This window comes from Carcharodon carcharias, chromosome 36 (genome assembly GCF_017639515.1).
Source record: "Carcharodon carcharias isolate sCarCar2 chromosome 36, sCarCar2.pri, whole genome shotgun sequence".
Taxonomy (NCBI): Eukaryota; Metazoa; Chordata; class Chondrichthyes; order Lamniformes; family Lamnidae; genus Carcharodon; species Carcharodon carcharias.
In genome coordinates, this window is record NC_054502.1 from 4,370,240 (window position 1) to 4,390,808 (window position 20,569).

Below are 20,569 nucleotides of genomic sequence, written 5' to 3' on the forward strand. Positions count from 1 at the left end.
CACCCCCTCACTCCCATCCCCCTCACTCCCATCCCCCTCACTCCCATCCCCCTCCTCCTCACCCCCTCACTCCTCACCCCCTCCTCCTCACCCCCTCCTCCTCACCCCCTCCTCTTCAACCCCTCCTCCTCACCCCCTCCTCCTCACTCCCTCCTCCTCACCCCCTCACTCCCATCCCCCCTCACTCCCTTCCCCCTCACTCCCATCCCCCTCACTCCCCTCCTCCTCACTCCCATCCCCCTCACTCCCTTCCCCCTCACTCCCCTCCCCCTCACTCCCTTCCCCCTCACTCCCATCCCCCTCACTCCCCTCCTCCTCACTCCCATGCCCCTCACTCCCATCCCCCTCACTCCTCACCCCCTCACTCCCTTACCCCCTCACTCCCATCCCCCTCACTCCCTTCCCCCTCACTCCCTTCCCCCTCACTCCCTTCCCCCTCACTCCCTTCCCCCTCACTCCCATCCCCCTCACTCCCATCCCCCTCACTCCCCTCCTCCTCACTCCCTTCCCCCTCACTCCCTTCCCCCTCACTCCCTTCCCCCTCACTCCCTCCCCCTCACTCCCTTCCCCCTCACACCCGTCCCCCTCACACCCATCCCCCTCACTCCCGTCCCCCTCACTCCCGTCCCCCTCACACCCGTCCCCCTCACTCCCATCCCCCTCACTCCCTTCCCCCTCACTCCCCTCCCCCTCACTCCCTTCCCCCTCACACCCTTCCCCACCATTTCCTTCCTCCTCACACCCGTCCCCCTCACTCTCTTTCACCTCACTCCCTTCCCCCTCACTCCCTTCCCCCTCACACGCTTCCCCCTCACACCCTTCCCCCTCACACCCGTCCCCCTCACTCCCGTCCCCCTCACACCCTTCCCCCTCACACCCGTCCCCCTCACTCCCGTCCCCCTCACACCCGTCCCCCTCACTCCCGTCCCCCTCACACCCGTCCCCCTCACTCCCGTCCCCCTCACTCCCGTCCCCCTCACAGCCGTCCCCCTCACTCCCGTCCCCCTCACTCCCGTCCCCCTCACTCCCGTCCCCCTCACTCCCGTCCCCCTCACTCCCGTCCCCCTCATAGCCGTCCCCCTCACTCCCGTCCCCCTCACTCCCGTCCCCCTCACACCCCTCTCCCCACCACTAGCCCTCTAAGTTGTAAACGTTCCCCTGTGGGTGGTTGGGTGGATTATTTTGAAGATAGGTTTTCCTAAGGGCTGCTTGACTATTGGGATTGGGAGACAGCAGATCCCCTTAGTGATCAGGAGGAGAGATCCTCCAGTAGCCTAGTGGCTCCTTCCAGCTCCCTGTCTGGGATTAGCGAGATCAGCACAGATTTGGGTGGTGCGTACCCTCCCACTTCCCCGGAACCTGGAGCTGTGCACCTACCATCAGGAACGTTCAGTGGCTGCCTGACCCATTTTGTATTCTTTTTCACCCCAGCAGATTTTAAGAAAGTTCCAGATTGTCACAAGGTCCAAAGCTGATGTCAAACTAATTTATGCGTTCATCGTGATGCTGAATGACCCGCCTCTGCTTGCCTTCAGACCCATTGACCTACAGGAGCAGAGCGTACTGACCAAGGGCCCATACTGCTCCCAGCTCCAGGCCTAACACTCCACAGTAGCACTGCCTCACTCTGGTGCTCCATTGTAATGACGATATGTCTCTCTCTCTCTCTCTCTCTCTCTCTCTTTCTCTGTTTGCCTGTCTAGGTAACTGAGTGTTAGTTGTTTTCACAGGGTGACATAGTGCAGGGCTGATCGACAGACTCACGGGGCACTGATCTCATTGATTTCAGACTGTCTTTGGGGCTCAGGAGGGCACGGCTGGGCGGGGGGAGGTGCTTGGGCGGGGCACAGGGAGGAGGGAGTAGGAGCCTTGGGAGGACAGGAGATGGGGGGGTGGTGTTGGGAGGGCAGGGGTCGTGCTCGGGACGATGGCAGCCGGGGCTGGGGGTCAGGAGTTCAGGAACGGGGGTGAGGGCGGGAGTGGGGACCTTGAGAGAATGGGGCCAGGAGGTCACCAGGAGTGAGTTTGAGGCCTCAGATTATATTCTGAGTGCCCAGTGTAGGCAGTTCAGTTTTTGTTGTTTCGTTAAAGATCACTTTTGCTGTAAGGGCCTCCAGCAAAGGTACAGAGGGGAGGAGGGTGCCGGGTGATCCACACACCCAGTTCCAGTCCAGTGAGTGAGGAGGAAAATCTCACTGTCCAAAGGAGGTCAGAGCGTCACTTCCATGTCCCTGCATTCTGTGCTCTCATTCACTGTGATTGGTACCTGCTCATTTCAATCCCTTCAACTGAATTCACATCAATGACTTAAATGAGGGGAGCGAAGACATGGTAGCTAAATTTGCAGCTGACACAAAGATAGGTCGGAAAGTATGTTGTGGAGAGAACATAAGGAGTTTGCAGACAGATATAAATAGGTTGAGTGAGTGGGCGAAAACCTGGCAGATATAGTATAATGTTTGAAAATGTTTACTTTGGCAGGAAGAATAAAAATGCAGAGTATTACTTAAATGGAAAATGACTGCAGAATTCCGAGGTGCAGAGGGATCTGGGTGTTCTAGTCATGAATCACAATAAGTTAGTATGCAGGTACAGCAAGTAATTAAGAAGACTAATGGAATGTTATCCTTTATTACAAGAGGGATTGAACATAAAAGTAAGGTTGTTAGGCTTCAGTTATACAGGCCATTGCTGAGACCACATCTTGAATACTGTGTGCAGTTTTAGTCTCCTTATTTAAGGAAGGATGTAAATACATTGGAGGCGGTTCAGAGGAGGTTTACTAGGTTGATACCTGGAATGAGTGGGTTGTCTGATGAGGAAAGGCTGGACAGACTGGGCTTGTTTCCACTGGAGTTTAGAAGAGTGAGGGGTGATTTGATTGAATTATATAAGATCCTGAATGGTCTTGACAAGGTGGACATGGAAAGGATGTTTCCTCTTGTGGGTGAGTCCAGAACTAGGGGGCACTGTTTTAAAATTAGGGGTCACCCTTTTAGGACAGAGATGAGGAGAAATATTTTTCTCTCTGAGGCTTGTGTGACTTTGGAACTCTTTGCCTCCGAAGGTGGTGGAGACGGGGTTATTGAGTATTTTTAAGGTGGAGGTAGATAGATTCTTGTTAGGCAAGGGAATCAGAGGTTATCGGGGGTAGATGGGAATGTGGAATTCTAAACGGAAACAGATCGGCCATGATCTTAGTGAATGGTGGAGCAGGCTCGAGGGGCCGAATGGCCTAGTTCTGCCCTTACTTCTATGTTGGAATGTGAATGGTGAGACACTGCTGCAGTCCTTGCATCTGAGGAAGGTCCTGGAATTTACACTTTCCGGATAGAACACTACCCAGCCCGACTAAGAAACCCCTCAATGGAGCGACTGGTAAGAATGTGGAATCACTTGCCCTACAATCAGGCTCTGAGAGAAGATCATTTGAAATAGATGCCCTGTGAGCTCATTGGGGTATAAGTTGTGCTCTTCCTGTGTCTTGCTGTAACTTGTGGCTTCTGTGAACATTTAACTAGGCAAATAAATCTCACAGAGTTCTGTTAGCCTGCACGTACGGTTCTTCTTCCACGTTCTGCAGATTCCACCTTAAGAGAGAATGGTCTTCCTTGTCTCATTTTCGCAACCTCCACATGATAAGAAATGAATAAAATTCCGTTGTCTGCAGATAGGCAGGAAGAGACCTGCAATTGGCAAGGGAGAGTAATTGGTCAGTTGGCTGAGGATGGGATTCGGGACTCAGGAGGGAGCGGTCAGCCTGAGTCAGGTTGGAGTGTGTCACCCAGCTTCATTGAGGATTGAACCCACTGCGGTCGAGCAAGCCGGGATGGGAGCATCTGGGTCTGGGGGCTCCATGAGGGTGTCGTGTCTGGTCGTGAGACATTGAGAGTGGAGAGGGGTCTGGGTGAGGCGGGGGGGGCGGGGTTGCGGAGAAGTGTTGGATATGGAAGCGAGACAGAGTGGAGCGGGAGGAGTCCCGAGGGGTGGGGTATCGTCGGGTATGGGAGTGAGACAGCAGGGAGGGGAGGGTGTCTTGGGGGTGGTGTGTTGGGTGCGGGAGCAAAAAAACTGTGGATGCTGGAAATCCAAAACGAAAAATAAAAAAAAAACCTGGAAAAACTCAGGCGGGGGATGTTGGATATGGAAGTGAGACGGCGGAGGAAGGAAGGGATTGGAGGGGTCCGGGGAAGGGTGCCAGGGATGGGGGTGAGCCATCAGGGGTGGGGTGGGGAGGGGGCTGGGGGCTGTCAGGTATGGGGGTGAGACATTGTGGGTGGGGATCAGGGGGGCGTGACGTTGTGGGGTGGAGATCAGAGTGGGGGGGCCTGTCATTGTGGGTGTGAGACGGCGGGGGTGGGGATTGGGGGGGCCTGTCGTTGTGGGGGTGAGATATTGGGGGCGGGGATGGTGTAAGGGCAGATGGTTAGGTTAAGTCTTGGGGGGATGCAATGGGCAGACCCAGGTGTGGGGTCAATGTCAGTGGGAGGCACCAGACGTGGGGTCAATGCCAGTGGGAGGCACCAGACGTGGGGTCAATGCCAGTGGGAGGCACCAGACGTGGGGTCAATGTCAGTGGGAGGCACCAGACGTGGGGTCAATGCCAGTGGGAGGCACCAGACGTGGGGTCAATGCCAGTGGGAGGCACCAGACGTGGAATCAATTCCAGTGGGAGGCACCAGAGGTGGGGTCAATGCCAGTGGGAGGCATCAGACGTGGGGTCAATGCCAGTGGGAGGCACCAGAGGTGGGGTCAATGTCAGTGGGAGGCACCAGATGTGGGGTCAATGCCAGTGGGAGGCACCAGACGTGGGGTCAATGCCAGTGGGTGGGGCCAGGGGTGGGGTCAATGCCAGTGGGAGGCACCAGATGTGGGGTCAATACCAGTGGGAGGCACCAGAGGTGAGGTCAATGCCAGTGGGAGGGACCAGACGTGGGGTCAATGCCAGTGGGAGGCACCAGACGGGGGGTCAATGCCAGTGGGTGGGGCCAGGGTTGGGGTCAATGCCAGTGGGAGGTGCCAGACATGGGATCAATGCCAGTGGGAGGCACCAGGCATGGGGTCAATGCCAGTGAGAAGTGCAAGACGTGGGGTCAATGCCAGTGGGAGGCACCAGATGTGAGGTCAATACCAGTGGGCAGGGCCAGACATGGGATGAATGCCAGTGGAAGGCGCCAGACATCGGGTCAATTCCAATGGGAGGCGCCAGAGGTGAGGTCAATGCCAGTGGGAGGCACCAGATGTGGGGTCAATGCCAGTGGGAGGCACCAGAGGTGGGGTCAATGTCAGTGGGAGGCACCAGATGTGGGGTCAATGCCAGTGGGAGGCACCAGACGTGGGCTCAATGTCAGTGGGAGGCACCAGACGTGGGGTCAATGCCAGTGGGAGGCGCCAGACGTGGGCTCAATGCCAGTGGGAGGCACCAGAGGTGGGGTCAATGCCAGTGGGAGGCACCAGACGTGGGGTCAATGCCAGTGGGTGGGGCCAGGGGTGGGGTCAATGCCAGTGGGAGGCACCAGATGTGGGGTCAATACCAGTGGGAGGCACCAGAGGTGAGGTCAATGCCAGTGGGAGGGACCAGACGTGGGGTCAATGCCAGTGGGAGGCACCAGACGGGGGGTCAATGCCAGTGGGTGGGGCCAGGGTTGGGGTCAATGCCAGTGGGAGGTGCCAGACATGGGATCAATGCCAGTGGGAGGCACCAGGCATGGGGTCAATGCCAGTGAGAAGTGCAAGACGTGGGGTCAATGCCAGTGGGAGGCACCAGATGTGAGGTCAATACCAGTGGGCAGGGCCAGACATGGGATGAATGCCAGTGGAAGGCGCCAGACATCGGGTCAATTCCAATGGGAGGCGCCAGAGGTGAGGTCAATGCCAGTGGGAGGCACCAGACGTGGGGTCAATGCCAGTGGGAGGCACCAGACGTGGGGTCAATACCAATGGGAGGCACCAGAGGTGAGGTCAATACCAGTGGGAGGCACCAGATGTGGGGTCAATGCCAGTGGGAGGCACCAGATGGGGGGGGGGTCAATGCCAGTGGATGGGGTCAATGCCAGTGTGAGGTGCCAGACATGGGATCAATGCCAGTGGGAGGCACCAGGAGTAGAGTCAATGCCAGTGGGAGGCACCAGACATGGGGTCAATGCCAGTGAGAAGTGCAAGACGTGGGGTCAATGTCAGTGGGAGGCACTAGATGTGGGATCAATGCCAGTGGGCAGGGCCAGGCGTGGGATGAATGCCAGTGGAAAGCGCCAGACGTCAGGTCAATTCCAGTGGGAGGCGACAGACTTCGGGTCAATGCCAGTGGGAGATGCCAGACGTCGGGTTAATTCCAGTGGGAGGTGCCAGACGCGGGGTCAATGCCAGTGGGAGGCGCCAGACGTCGGGTCAATTCCAGTGGGAGGTGCCAGACGCGGGGTCAATGCCAGTGGGAGGCGCCAATCTCACAGACACTACGAGGGGGGCGGAGCTATGATCCGGGGGCGGGGCCAGGTCTGGATTAATGACAGCCGGCTCCGGGGCTTTACGAGTGGGCGGGGCCAGGCGCGGTACCCCATGTCAATGGGCGGGGCCAGGTCCTGGGCGGGGCAAACGGGGTCCGGCTCCAGAGTGGGCGAGTCCAGGCTCGGGTCGGCTCCAGTGGGCGGGGCCAGGGTCGGGCCGGCTCTAGTGGGCGGGGCCGTGTCGGAAGCTCGAGCCGCCCGCAGGACGAGCCGAAAGCGGTTGTAACCGTCACCCCGATCCCGCCGTATCCGGAGCCCAGCCCGAGCCCGAGCCTCTCCTCAGCGGCCCGGGCACTGCCGGCTCCATACACTCCCGCGCCGACATGTCGCGCCAGCCGAATGGTAGAAGCAGCGGCCCCGATATTAATCCCTTCGAGGTAAGAGAATCAGGTCTTGGATTCCCGGAGGAAACCGGGTCAGTACCGGGGGAGCGCCGCACTGTCGGAGGGTCAGTACTGAGGGAGCGCCGCACTGTCGGAGGGTCAGTACTGAGGGAGTGCCGCACTGTCGGAGGGTCAGTACCGGGGGAGCGCCGCACTGTCGGAGGGTCAGTACTGAGGGAACTCCGCACTGTCACAGGGTCAGTACTGAGGGAACTCCGCACTGTCAGAGGGTCAGTACTGAGGGAGCGCCGCACTGTCGGAGGGTCAGTACTGAGGGAGTGCCGCACTGTCGGAGGGTCAGTACCGGGGGAGCGCCGCACTGTCGGAGGGTCAGTACTGAGGGAGCGCCGCACTGTCGGAGGGTCAGTACTGAGGGAGCGCCGCACTGTCGGAGGGTCAGTACTGAGGGAGTGCCGCACTGTCGGAGGGTCAGTACTGAGTGAGCGCCGCACTGTCGGAGGGTCAGTACTGAGGGAGCGCCGCACTGTCGGAGGGTCAGTACTGAGGGAGTGCCGCACTGTCAGAGGGTCAGTACTGAGGGAGTGCCGCACTGTCGGAGGGTCAGTACTGAGGGAGCGCCGCACTATCGGAGGGTCAGTACTGAGGGAGCGCCGCACTGTCGGAGGGTCAGTACTAAGGGAGTGCCGCACTGTCGGAGGGTCAGTACTAAGAGAGCGCAGCAATGTCAGAGGGTCAGTACTGAGGGAGCGCGGCACTATCGGAGGGTCAGTACTGAGGGAGCGCCGCACTGTCGGAGGGTCAGTACTGAGGGAGCGCCGCACTGTCGGAGGGTCAGTACTGAGGGAGCGCCGCACTGTCGGAGGGTCAGTACTGAAGGAGTGCCGCACTGTCCGATGTGCCATCTTTTGGATGAAGCATGAAACTGTGGCACGTGACTTCCCCTTGAGGAAAGTATTAAAGTTCCCACGGTTGCTGTTGAGGAAGAGCAGAGGGTGTTCTCGCCTCTGACCACAGGTCAATAATTCACCTTGACCCAAGAGCATTCAATCATTATCAGATTGATGTTTTGGGGAATTTGCTGCTTTTCTCACATTACATTTGTGACTAAACTTCAAAAAGAGTGTCGTTTTGAAATTGCTTCAGATTGGTCTCAGCCTTTTTGGGCTGGACTAGATCAAGGTGTTGACAGCATCAGTGAAGAGCTGCTAAAAGCCTGGACAGGTAAACGAATACTGCAAATAACTGCACAACCCAGGAGGATACTACTCAGGGGTGCTTAACGATGGCCATGGACAGCAAATCAGTGCTGAAAGGCAGGGAGTAAACACCATTATAATAAACACCATTATTGGAACAGAGTCCATAACCTGCGCATGAATTATCTCAAGTATAGAATAATGAGTGGTGAGTCAACTGAGATATTTAAAATCAGCTACAGAAAATATAACTTGATTATGTTATGTTGATGATCAGGCAGAGTGTACATGGGGATGTGTGATGGGATTAAATGGGTGGGTCGAGTCAGTGATAGGGGAGAGTGTACATGGAGATGTGGGAGGGGATTAACATAGAAACACAAACGAGGAGCAGGAGTAGGCCATTTGGCCCTACGAGCCTGCTCCGCTATTCATTATGATCTTGGCTGATCATGAATAGTCAGTGATGAGGGAGAGTGTACATGGGGCTCTGGGAAGGGATTAAATGGGTAGGGAGTGTCAGTGATGGGAGAGTGTACATGGGGATATGGGAGGGGATTAAATGAGTGGATAGAGTCAGTGATAGGGGGAGAGTGTACATGGGGCTGTGCAAGGGGATTAAATGGGTGGGTGGAGTCGGTGGTAGGATAGAGTATACATGGGCCTGTATGAAGGGAATAAATAGATGGGTAGAGTCAGTGATCGGGGAGAGTGTACATGGGAACGTGGGAGGGGGATTAAATGGGTGGGTAGAGTCAGTGATAGGGGGAGAGTGTACATGGGGCTGTGCAAGGGGATTAAATGAGTGGGTGGAGTCAGTGGTAGGGGAGAGTATACTTGGGACTGTATGAAGGGAATAAATGAGTGGATAGAGTCAGTGATAGGGGGAGAGTGTACATGGGGCTGTATGAAGGGATTAAATAGATGGGTAGAGTCAGTGATTGGGTAGAGTGTACGTGGGGATGTGCAAGAGGATTAAATGGGTGGGTAGAGTCACTGATAGGGGGAGAGTGTACATGGGGCTGTATGAAAGGATTAAATGGGTGATTAAAGTTAGTGATGGGGGAGAGTGTACGTGGGGATGTGCAAGGGGATTAAATGGGTGGGTAGAGTCACTGATAGGGGGAGAGTGTACATAGGGCTGTGGGAGGGCATTAAAAGGGTGGGTAGAGTCAGTGATAGGGGAGAGTGCGTGGGGCTTTAGGAAGGGATTAAATGGGGGGGAGAATGTACATGGGGCTGAGTGAAGGGATTAAATGGGTAGGGGAGAGTGTACATGGGGCTGTATGAAGGGATTAAAAGGGTGGGTAGAGTCAGTGGTAGGGGAGAGTGCACATGGTACTGTATGAAGGGATTAAATGAGTGGATAGAGTCAGTGATAGGGGGAGAGTGTACATGGGGCTGTGCAAGGGGATTAAGTGGGTGGGTGGAGTCGGTGGTAGGATAGAGTATACATGGGCCTGTATGAAGGGAATAAATAAATGGGTAGAGTCAGTGATCGGGGAGAGTGTACATGGGAACGTGGGAGGGGGATTAAATGGGTGGGTAGAGTCAGTGATAGGGGGAGAGTGTACATGGGGCTGTGCAAGGGGATTAAATGAGTGGGTGGAGTCAGTGGTAGGGGAGAGTATACTTGGGACTGTATGAAGGGAATAAATGAGTGGATAGAGTCAGTGATAGGGGGAGAGTGTACATGGGGCTGTATGAAGGGATTAAATAGATGGGTAGAGTCAGTGATTGGGGAGAGTGTACGTGGGGATGTGCAAGAGGATTAAATGGGTGGGTAGAGTCACTGATAGGGGGAGAGTGTACATGGGGCTGTATGAAAGGATTAAATGGGTGATTAAAGTTAGTGATGGGGGAGAGTGTACGTGGGGATGTGCAAGGGGATTAAATGGGTGGGTAGAGTCACTGATAGGGGGAGAGTGTACATAGGGCTGTGGGAGGGCATTAAAAGGGTGGGTAGAGTCAGTGATAGGGGAGAGTGCGTGGGGCTTTAGGAAGGGATTAAATGGGGGGGAGAATGTACATGGGGCTGAGTGAAGGGATTAAATGGGTAGGGGAGAGTGTACATGGGGCTGTATGAAGGGATTAAAAGGGTGGGTAGAGTCAGTGGTAGGGGAGAGTGCACATGGTACTGTATGAAGGGAATAAATGGGTGGGTAGAGTCAGTGATAGGGGGAGAGTGTACATGGGGCTGTGCAAGGGGATTAAATGAGTGGGTGAAGTCGGTGGTAGGGGAGAGTATACTTGGGGCTGTATGAAGGGAATAAATGGGTGGATAGAGTCAGTGATAGGGGGAGAGTGTACATGGGGCTATATGAAGGGATTAAATAGATGGGTAGAGTCAGTGATCGGGGAGAGTGTACATGGGGATGTGGGAGGGGGATTAAATGGGTGGGTAGGGTCAGTGATAGGGGGAGAGTGTACATGGGGCTGTATGAAGGGATTAAATGGGTGATTAGAGTCACTGATAGGGGAAGAGTGTACATGGGGCTGTGGGAGGGCATTAAAAGGGTGGGTAGAGTCAGTGATAGGGGAGAGTACATGGGGCTTTAGGAAGGGATTAAATGAGGGGGAGAATGTACATGGGGCTGAGTGAAGGGATTAAATGGGTAGGGGAGAGTGTACATGGGGCTGTATGAAGGGATTAAATGGGTGGGTAGAGTCAGTGATAGGGGTAGAGTATACAGGGGGATGTGGGTGTGGATTAAATGGGTGGGTAGAGTCAGTGCTAGGGGAGAGTGTACATGGGGATGTGCAAGTGGATTAAAAGGGTGGGTAGAGTCAGTGATCGGGGAGATGTACATGCTACTGTATGAAGGGATTAAATGGGGGGGAGAATGTACATGGGGCTGAGTGAAGGGATTAAGTGGGTAGGGGAGAGTGTACATGGGGCTGTATGAAGGGATTAAATGGGTGGGTAGAGTCAGTGATAGGGGTAGAGTGTACATGGGGATGTGGGAGTGGATTAAAAGGGTGGGTAGAGTCAGTGATAGGGGAGAGTGCACATGGTACTGTATGAAGGGAATAAATGGGTGGGTAGAGTCAGTGATAGTGGGAGAGTGTACATGGGGATGTGGGAGGGGATTAATTGGGTGGGTAGACTCAGCGATGGGGGAGAGTGTACATGGGGATGTGCAAGAGGATTAAATGGGTGGGTGGAGTCAGTGATAGGGGGAGAGTGTACATGGGGATGTGCAAAGGGATTAAATGGGTGAATAGAGTTAGTGATAGGGGGAGAGTGTACGTGGGGATGTGCAAGGGGATTAAATGGGTGGGTAGAGTCACTGATAGGGGGAGAGTGTACATGGGGCTGTGGGAGGGCATTAAAAGGGTGGGTAGAGTCAGTGATAGCGGAAAGTACATGGGGCTTTAGGAAGGGATTAAATGGGAGGGAGAATGTACATGGGGCTGAGTGAAGGGATTAAATGGGTAGGGGAGAGTGTACATGGGGCTGTATGAAGGGATTAAATGGGTGGGTAGAGTCAGTGATAGGGGAGAGTGTACATGGGGATGTGCAAGGGGATTAAATGGGTGGGTAGAGTCACTGATAGGGGGAGAGTGTACGTGGGGCTGTATGAAGGGATTAACTGGGTGATTAGAGTTAGTGATAGGGGGAGAGTGTACGTGGGGATGTGCAAGGGGATTAAATGGGTGGGTAGAGTCACTGATAGGGGGAGAGTGTACATGGGGCTGTGGGAGGGCATTAAAAGGGTGGGTAGAGTCAGTGATAGCGGAAAGTACATGGGGCTTTAGGAAGGGATTAAATGGGAGGGAGAATGTACATGGGGCTGAGTGAAGGGATTAAATGGGTGGGTAGAGTCAGTGATAGGGGAGAGTGTACATGGGGATGTGCAAGGGGATTAAATGGGTGGGTAGAGTCACTGATAGGGGGAGAGTGTACGTGGGGCTGTATGAAGGGATTAAATGGGTGATTAGAGTTAGTGATAGGGGGAGAGTGTACGTGGGGATGTGCAAGGGGATTAAATGGGTGGGTAGAGTCACTGATAGGGGGAGAGTGTACATGGGGCTGTGGGAGGGCATTAAAAGGGTGGGTAGAGTCAGTGATAGCGGAAAGTACATGGGGCTTTAGGAAGGGATTAAATGGGAGGGAGAATGTACATGGGGCTGAGTGAAGGGATTAAATGGGTAGGGGAGAGTGTACATGGGGCTGTATGAAGGGATTAAATGGGTGGGTAGAGTCAGTGATAGGGGAGAGTGTACATGGGGATGTGCAAGGGGATTAAATGGGTGGGTAGAGTCACTGATAGGGGGAGAGTGTACGTGGGGCTGTATGAAGGGATTAAATGGGTGATTAGAGTTAGTGATAGGGGGAGAGTGTACGTGGAGATGTGCAAGGTGATTAAATGGGTGGGTAGAGTCAGTGCTATGGGAGAGTGTACATGGGGACGTGCAAGTGGATTAAAAGGGTGGGTAGAGTCAGTGGTAGGGGAGTGTGCACATGGTACTGTATGAAGGGAATAAATGGGTGGGTAGAGTCAGTGATAGGGGAGAGTGTACATGGGGATGTGGGAGGGGATTAATTGGGTGGGTAGACTCAGTGATAGGGGGAGAGTGTACATGGGGATATGGGATGGGATTAATTGGGTGAGTAGATTCAGCGATAGGGGGAGAGTGTACGTGGGGATATGGGAGGGGATTAATTGGGTGGGTAGACTCAGCAATGGGGGAGAGTGTACATGGGGATGTGCAAGAGGATTAAATGGGTGGGTAGAGTCAGTGATAGGGGGAGAGTATACATGGGTATGTGCAAAGGGATTAAATGGGTGTGTAGAGTCAGTGATAGGGGGAGAGTGTGCAAGGGGATTAAATGGGTTGGTAGAGTCAGTGATGGGGGAGAGTGTACATGGGGATGTGCAAAGGGATTAAATGGGTGGGTAGAGTCAGTGATTGGGGGAGAGTGTACATGGGGATGTGCAAGGGGATTAAATGGGTGGGTAGAGTCAGTGATAGGGGGAGAGTGTACATGGGGATATGCAAGGGGATTAAATAGATGGGTAGTGATAGGGGGAGAATGTACATGGGGATGTGCAAGGGGATTAAATGGGTGGGTAGAGTCAGTGATAGGGGGAGAGTGTGCAAGGGGATTAAATGGGTGGGTAGAGTCAGTGATAGGGGGAGAGTGTACATGGGGATGTGCAAGAGGATTAAATGGGTGGGTAGAGTCAGTGATAGGAGAGAGTGTACATGATGTTTTAACTCGTTCACTGGTGAAAGTGTCTAGCTTTGGGTTAACTCCTGTATGCGAGACTGCAGTGTGTGCGGAACATCCTGTCTCATGATCTCAATTCTCAGCCATTCTTGACAAATCTTGTTACAAAACTTAACAAACCACAAGATCAGCCCATAAACCCAGGCAATGGGTTCACTCCATTGTGATCAGGAGCTGCAACCCTGGCTGCTTTCCCCCGCTCTCTCTAACCCAGGGATCACTGGACAGTGACCAGGAGCAGGAACCCTGGCTGATTTCCCCTCTCTTTAACCCAGGAATCACAGTGATCAGGAGCAGGAACCCTGGCTGATCCCCGCCCCCCCCTCTAACCCAGCGATCAGTGGACAGTGATCAGGAACTGGATACTGAGACTAACTGACACAGAATGGGGTTGAATTCTCAGACTTGTCTGACCTGTGCTATCCCAGGTGGGAACAGTAGCAGAGACAGGAATTCAAACCTCACCACAGCACCTGGGAGAATTTCAATTCAGTTCATGAAATAAATCTGAAATAAGCAGCTGGTATCAGCAGCGGTGACCATGCGAAACACTACTGGTGCGCTAAAGTGCATATGGGGTCTGAGCTGCATGTGACATGGCTGTCAGTGATGTGGTGGATTCAGAACTAGCTGCTGGGGGATGGAGACATTGACCAGACAATAGATGGAGGGGAAAGTGAGAGTGCTGACATCATCCAGGCTCGTGGAAGTTGATCATCTGCTCTCAACGGTTTAGTATAATGATGGATAAGTCAATACTGTGGTTTCACTCTCATATTCACTGTATGAGCATTTGTTTATTTCTCAAAAGATTGAGGATTCCCAGATACCCCTGACTGAAATAGGGAAGGGTGCTGGGGGAAAGCTGATGGACTCTACAGGCTCCAGGAGCTGGGGTTGGGAAGTACAACTGTATAGAGGTAATATATTTTTTATTGTTCAGAGTTGGTAAAGAGCCATGGATGGTGGCATCAAACACTCCCAGGACAGGTACAGCACAGGGTTAGATACAGAGTAAAGCTCCCTCTACACTGTCCCCATCAAACACTCCCAGGACAGGTACAGCATGGGGTTAGATACAGAGTAAAGCTCCCTCTACACTGTCCCCATCAAACACTCCCAGGACAGCTACAGCACGGGGTTAGATACAGAGTAAAGCTCGGTCTATACTGACAGCCAGCCAGGTGTGGGTTCATTCAGAGTTGGCATAAGGTCAGTGACTAACTCAGCGGACTGCCTTGTTGGAGTGCATTAGATCACCTTGTTGCTTCCAGCTCAATATTGTGTGTACAGACGGAATTGAATGAGGCCTACCTGTATTTTGGCTGATTATGTCGGTTGCCAAAGGGCCATCCCACACTGGTTTCTGTTACTTCTTTGTGGAGTGTGAAGGATGAAATTAGGGTGAGTTATAGTTCCTCAATGGGACTGTGTACCAACTGCATCTGCTAGTACTGTGTGCGGTCTGGGTGTGAGTGTTGTGCAATGTAATACAGATTCAAAAAACCCACTTCACACAGTGTGTGAAGGTGTACAGGCTGTGTGTCGCACACAGTGTGATGCAGGCACAAAGCTCAGACCCCAGGACAGCAGGCCAGCTGAACTGTATCATATGGAATATGCTTTAAGTTGGGGTAATGCCATCATTGGCTATTGAGACTCCACAGGCAGAAGTGGGTACTGAGAGGAGGGAGGACTTCCAGAGGCTTGAGATCCTGCAAAGTAGAAGGTAGAGTGTGAAGGACCGTGTTGGGGTTAGGAGGGAGAAGGGATCTTAGAGAGTAACTAGCCACAGTGGATCTGAGTAGCATTAAGCAGGGGCAGTGGGGACACCAATGGCAAGAGGGGAAACTCATGGCAGCACAGCAGTGGTCTCCTCTGGGCAGTCCTTGTTGGGAGTGGAAGTGTCTGATGAAATGGCAGAAAGGGAACAGCAGGTTGGTGAACAGCTTGTGTGACTGGTGCCTCCCCTCCCTGCTTTCTCCCATTCAGGATCAGTGAACCAACTTTCAAAAAGAGGGTGTTGGAGCAACAGCGCTATCTGCAAAGTCCTATGACTTCAATGCACACTGTGATGAATGATAATTCATTTCATCATTCAGGATTTTTAATTCATTCCTGGGGTTTGGCTGTCTTTGACATGGCTCGCATTTATTTCCATCACTCATTGCACTACTCTTTTCAAAAATATGCTTTATTTGTAAAAGTTTGTAAAATGACCACCTCTAACAGTTTAAGTTGGATATTACTGAGAGTACAATCCGATGCCAGTTCTATCCGTACAGCTTGTGGCACTCTGAGGTACCTCAGCCCAGTTGTAATTACCCATGACATTTAGAATATACATTCCAGGACAAAGATATCGCCTGATGGGTTTTATACAATTTCCAGCTCCTCTGCACTATGGCAGATGGACCTCAGATGGTGGCCTTTCCCCATTGAGCGTTTGCAGTGTCTGCCTCCTTCAGCACACAGCCTAGGGCCTTGGAATGTGCCAGCCTGCAATACTGTCATGGACAATGTTAGAATCATGTCTCTCAAGACTGAATATTTCCTTTACAAAATGGAAGGACATGACATTATCTGTACATCTGGATGCTAACCTGGGATTTTTTTTAAAAGGCCATAAATTCACGCTGGAACTGCCAGCAAACAGGCCTCTTCCCAGAAATCGCCTGACCTTTATGGTACTTGAGGAAGATCTGGTTGATTGTTTTGAACAGCAATCACTTTAATTGAGGGGGGGGGAAAAACTGAAATGACAAACTTGCTGGAAATCACAGAGGAGAAGAGAGAAAAAAATCTTCAGTTGTGAACCTGCTGGTTGTTGGGGGACAAGCTGAGGAAGGAAGACTACCCTAGCTGGCTCTCTGTATCTCTCTAACTTGCCTAAAATTGTGTGAGGCAACAACCTGTAGCCATAGGACCTGTATTGAGTGTAACTGGTCTGCATTTGGAACTGCAAAGCTGAGACCAGCTGGTGAGAACTTGCAGACATCCATCAGGACCAGTGTCTTCACACAAAGGGACTCCAGGTCGACAGCGTTGAGATCCTGCAAACTTTATCTTTTATTTTATAGCGCCAATTTTCTAAAGGCATGTCATTTAAACACCTGGATGACTAGTCCAGGAACATACCACATTCCTTGCTTCAGTCCTGCTCGGGTCCCCTCCCATAACTCTCTTTTCAGTACATCGATAACTGTATCGGTGTCGCTTCATATTCTTGTCTGGGCCTGGAAAAATTTGTCAATTTTGCTTATAATTTCCACCCCTCTCTCTCCTTCACATGGTCCATCTCCAATGCTTCCCTTCCCTCCCTTCACCTCTCTGTCCATTTCTGGTGACAGACTGCCCACCAATATTCATTACAAGCCCACCAACTCCCACAGCTACCTTGGCTACAGCTCCTCACACCCCGCTTCCTGTAAGGACTCCATCCCATTGTCTCAGCTCCTTCGCCTTCATTACATCTGTTCTGATGATGCCACTTTCCAAAATGGCTTCTGACATGTCTTCCTTTTTCTTTAACTGAGGTTTCCCACCTGCAGTGGTTGACAGGCCCCTCAACTGTGTCTGACCCATCTCCTGCAGCTCTGCCCTCACCCTTTCCCCTCCTTCCCAGAACCATGATAGGGTGCCTTTTGACCTCACTTTTCACCCACAAGCCTCTGCATTCAAAGAATCATCCTCCGCCATTTCCGCCGACTCTAGCTTGATGCCACCATCAAATACATCTTCCCTTTGCCACCGCACCCCCCCCCCCCCCACCAACCGTGTCAGCATTCCGTAGGGACAGTTCCCTCCGGGACACCCTGGTCCACTTCTCCAAAACCCCCAACATCTTATCACTTCCCCATGCAACCGCAGAAGGGGTAACACCTGCTCCTTTACCTCCTCCCTCCTCATCATCCAAGGGCCCAAACACCCCTTTCAGGTGCAGCAGCAAATCACTTACACCTCCTTTCATTTGGTCCCAGATGCTGCCTGGCCTGCTCAGTTCTTCCAAGATTTTCTGTTTTCTTTTCATGTACTCGTTATTGTACCCTGGGTACAGCACAGTATGGGGATGGGGTCCAGGAATGGAACCATTACATTACTGTACCGCTGGGGATGGGGTCCAGGAATGGAACCATTACATTACTGTACCGCTGGGGATGGGGTCCAGAACCGTGGAGCGGTTACAGCACAGAATGTGACCAATTGGCTGTTCTCTGCACCAGCTCTCAGTAGCTGCGAAACATCCAGCACCAGTTGCCTGCTTGCTCCCTGTCGCCCTGCAATTCTTCCTTTTGAGATAATATCCAATTCCCTCTTGAAAGCCTCAATTGACCCTGTGGGCACCACACACTCAGACAGTGCATTCCAGATCCTAATCTCACAGTTGACCCTGTCTCCACCACACTCTCAGACACTGCATTCCAGATCCTAACCACTCAATTGATCCTGTCTCCACCACACTCTTAGACACTGTATTCCAGACCTTAACTACTCGATTGACCCTGTCTCCACCACACTCTCAGACACTGCATTCCAGATCCTAACCACTCACTTGACCCTGTCACCATCACACGCTCAGACAGTGCATTCCAGACCCTAACCACTCGATTGACCCTGTCTCCCCCACACTCTCAGACACTGCATTCCAGATCCTAACCACTCGATTGACCCTTTCTCCACCACACTCTCAGACAGTGCATTCCAGATCCTAACCACTCGATTGACCCTTTCTCCACCGCACTCTCAGACAGTGCATTCCAGATCCTAACCACTCGATTGACCCTGTCTCCCCGACACTCTCAGGCAGCGCATTCCAGATCTTAACCACTCGATTGACCCTGTACCCCCCACACTCTCAGACAGTGCATTCCAGATCCTAACCACTCGATTGACCCTTTCTCCACCGCACTCTCAGGCAGCGCATTCCAGATCCTAACCACTCGATTGACCCTGTCTCCCCCACACTCTCAGACACTGCATTCCAGACCCTAACCACTCGATTGATCCTGTTTCCCCCACACTCTCAGACAGTGCATTCCAGACCCTAACCACTCGATTGACCCTGTCTCCACCACACTCTCAGTCAGTGCGTTCCAGACCCTAACCACTCGATTGACCCTGTCTCCACCACACTCTCAGACACTGCATTCCAGACCCTAACCACTCGATTGACCCTGTCTCCACCACACTCTCAGGCAGCGCATTCCAGATCCTAACCACTTGATTGACCCTGTCTCCCCCACACTCTCAGACAGTGCATTCCAGACCCTAACCACTCGATTGATCCTGTTTCCCCCACACTCTCAGACAGTGCATTCCAGACCCTAACCACTCGATTGACCCTGTCTCCACCACACTCTCAGTCAGTGTGTTCCAGACCCTAACCACTCGATTGACCCTGTCTCCACCACACTCTCAGACAGTGCATTCCAGATCCTAACCACTCGATTGACCCTGTCTCCCCCACACTCTCAGACAGTGCATTCCAGATCCTAACCACTCGATTGACCCTGTCACCCCCACACTCTCAGGCAGTGCATTCCAGATCCTAACCACTCGATTGACCCTTTCTCCACCACACTCTCAGACAGTGCATTCCAGATCCTAACCACTCGATTGACCCTTTCCCCACCGCACTCTCAGACAGTGCATTCCAGATCCTAACCACTCGATTGACCCTGTCTCCCCCACACTCTCAGAACTGCATTCCAGACCCTAACCACTCGATTGACCCTGTCTCCACCACACTCTCAGGCAGCACATTCCAGATCCTATCCACTCGATTGACCCTGTCTCCCCCACACTCTCAGACAGTGCATTCCAGACCCTAACCACTCGATTGACCCTTTCTCCACCACACTCTCAGACAGTGCATTCCAGATCCTAACCACTCGATTGACCCTTTCTCCACCACACTCTCAGACAGTGCATTCCAGATCCTAACCACTCGATTGACCCTGTCTCCACCGCACTCTCAGACACTGCATTCCAGATCCTAACCACTCATTTGATCCTGTCTCCACCACACTCTCAGACACTGCATTCTAGACCCTAACCACTTGATTGACCCTGTCTCCACCACACTCTCAGGCAGCGCATTCCAGATCCTATCCACTCGATTGACCCTGTCTCCCCCACACTCTCAGACAGTGCATTCCAGACTCTAACCACTCGATTGACCCTTTCTCCACCACACTCTCAGACAGTGCATTCCAGACCCTAACCACTCGATTGACCCTGTCTCCACCACACTCTCAGACAGTGGCTTCCAGATTCTAACCACTCGATTGACCCTGTCTCCACCACACTCCCAGGCAGCGCATTCCAGACCCTAACCACTCGATTGACCCTGTCTTCACCATACTCTCAGACAGTGTCTTCCAGACCCTAACCACTCGATTGACCCTGTCTCCCCCACACTCTCAGACAGTGTCTTCCAGACTGTAACCACTCGCTGTGTGAAAACGTTTTTCCTCTTGTCTCTATTGTCTCTTTGCCACTTACCTTAACCAATTAACTGTTGTACCTGATCCTTCCACCAATGCAAACAATTCGTCCCTATCTACTCTGTCCAGACCCCTCATCAAATCTCTTCTCAGCCTTCACTTTTTAAGGAGACCAGTCCAAACTTCTCCAATCTAAGTAACTGATGTTTCTCATCCCTGGAGCCATTCTCATGAATCCTTTCTGTGTCTCTTCAATGCCTTTCCATCTTCCTAAAGTGATTCACCATGAATTGGACATCATGCTCCAGTTGAGGCTGAGCCAGTGTCTTATACAAGATAACATGCTTTTTACTATATGCCCCTATTGATAAAGCCCAGGGTGCCATTGGCTGTATTAACCATGCCCTCAGCCTGTCCTGCTCCTTCAATGATTTATGCACAGGTGCCTCTGCTCCTGCAGCCCCTTTAGAATTGTATCCTTTATTTTGTATTGCCTCTCCACGTTCTTCCTAACAAAATGAATCACTTCATATTTTTCTGCATTAAATTTCATCTGCTTCTTGGTCACCCATTCACCAACCTGGTTATGTCCTTTTGAAGTTCTATACCATCCTCCTCGTAGTTCACAATGCTTCCAAGTTTTGTAGCATCTGCAGATTTTGAAATTGTGCTCTGTACACCTAGGTTAAAACACAACTGCTACTTTACTGTACCCCTGGGGTGTAGCAATATAGTCTTGGGATGAAGTCCAGGAATGTAACCATTTCATTACTGCACCCCTGGATACAGCACAGCCTGAGGAGGGGTCCAAGATTGTAAACATGATATTACTGTACCCCTGGAG

The 20,569-nt window shown here is 52.6% G+C and overlaps 2 protein-coding genes across 2 annotated transcripts in view; both read left to right on the forward strand.

Annotated features, from left to right (window-relative positions):
- LOC121272854 (cytochrome P450 11B, mitochondrial-like) overlaps positions 1-1,770 on the forward strand; it is a 36,301-nt gene extending 34,531 nt beyond the window's left edge. The window contains exon 9 of the mRNA XM_041179681.1: positions 1,435-1,770. Coding sequence (XP_041035615.1) covers positions 1,435-1,602 — 168 coding nt within the window. The 3' untranslated portion in view covers positions 1,603-1,770. The remainder of the gene's footprint in view (positions 1-1,434) is intronic.
- LOC121272866 overlaps positions 1-20,569 on the forward strand; it is a 124,068-nt gene that overhangs the window by 64,933 nt on the left and 38,566 nt on the right. Inside the window, exons 25-26 of the mRNA XM_041179701.1 lie at positions 1,432-1,560; positions 6,671-6,880. Coding sequence (XP_041035635.1) covers positions 1,432-1,560; positions 6,671-6,880 — 339 coding nt within the window. The remainder of the gene's footprint in view (positions 1-1,431; positions 1,561-6,670; positions 6,881-20,569) is intronic.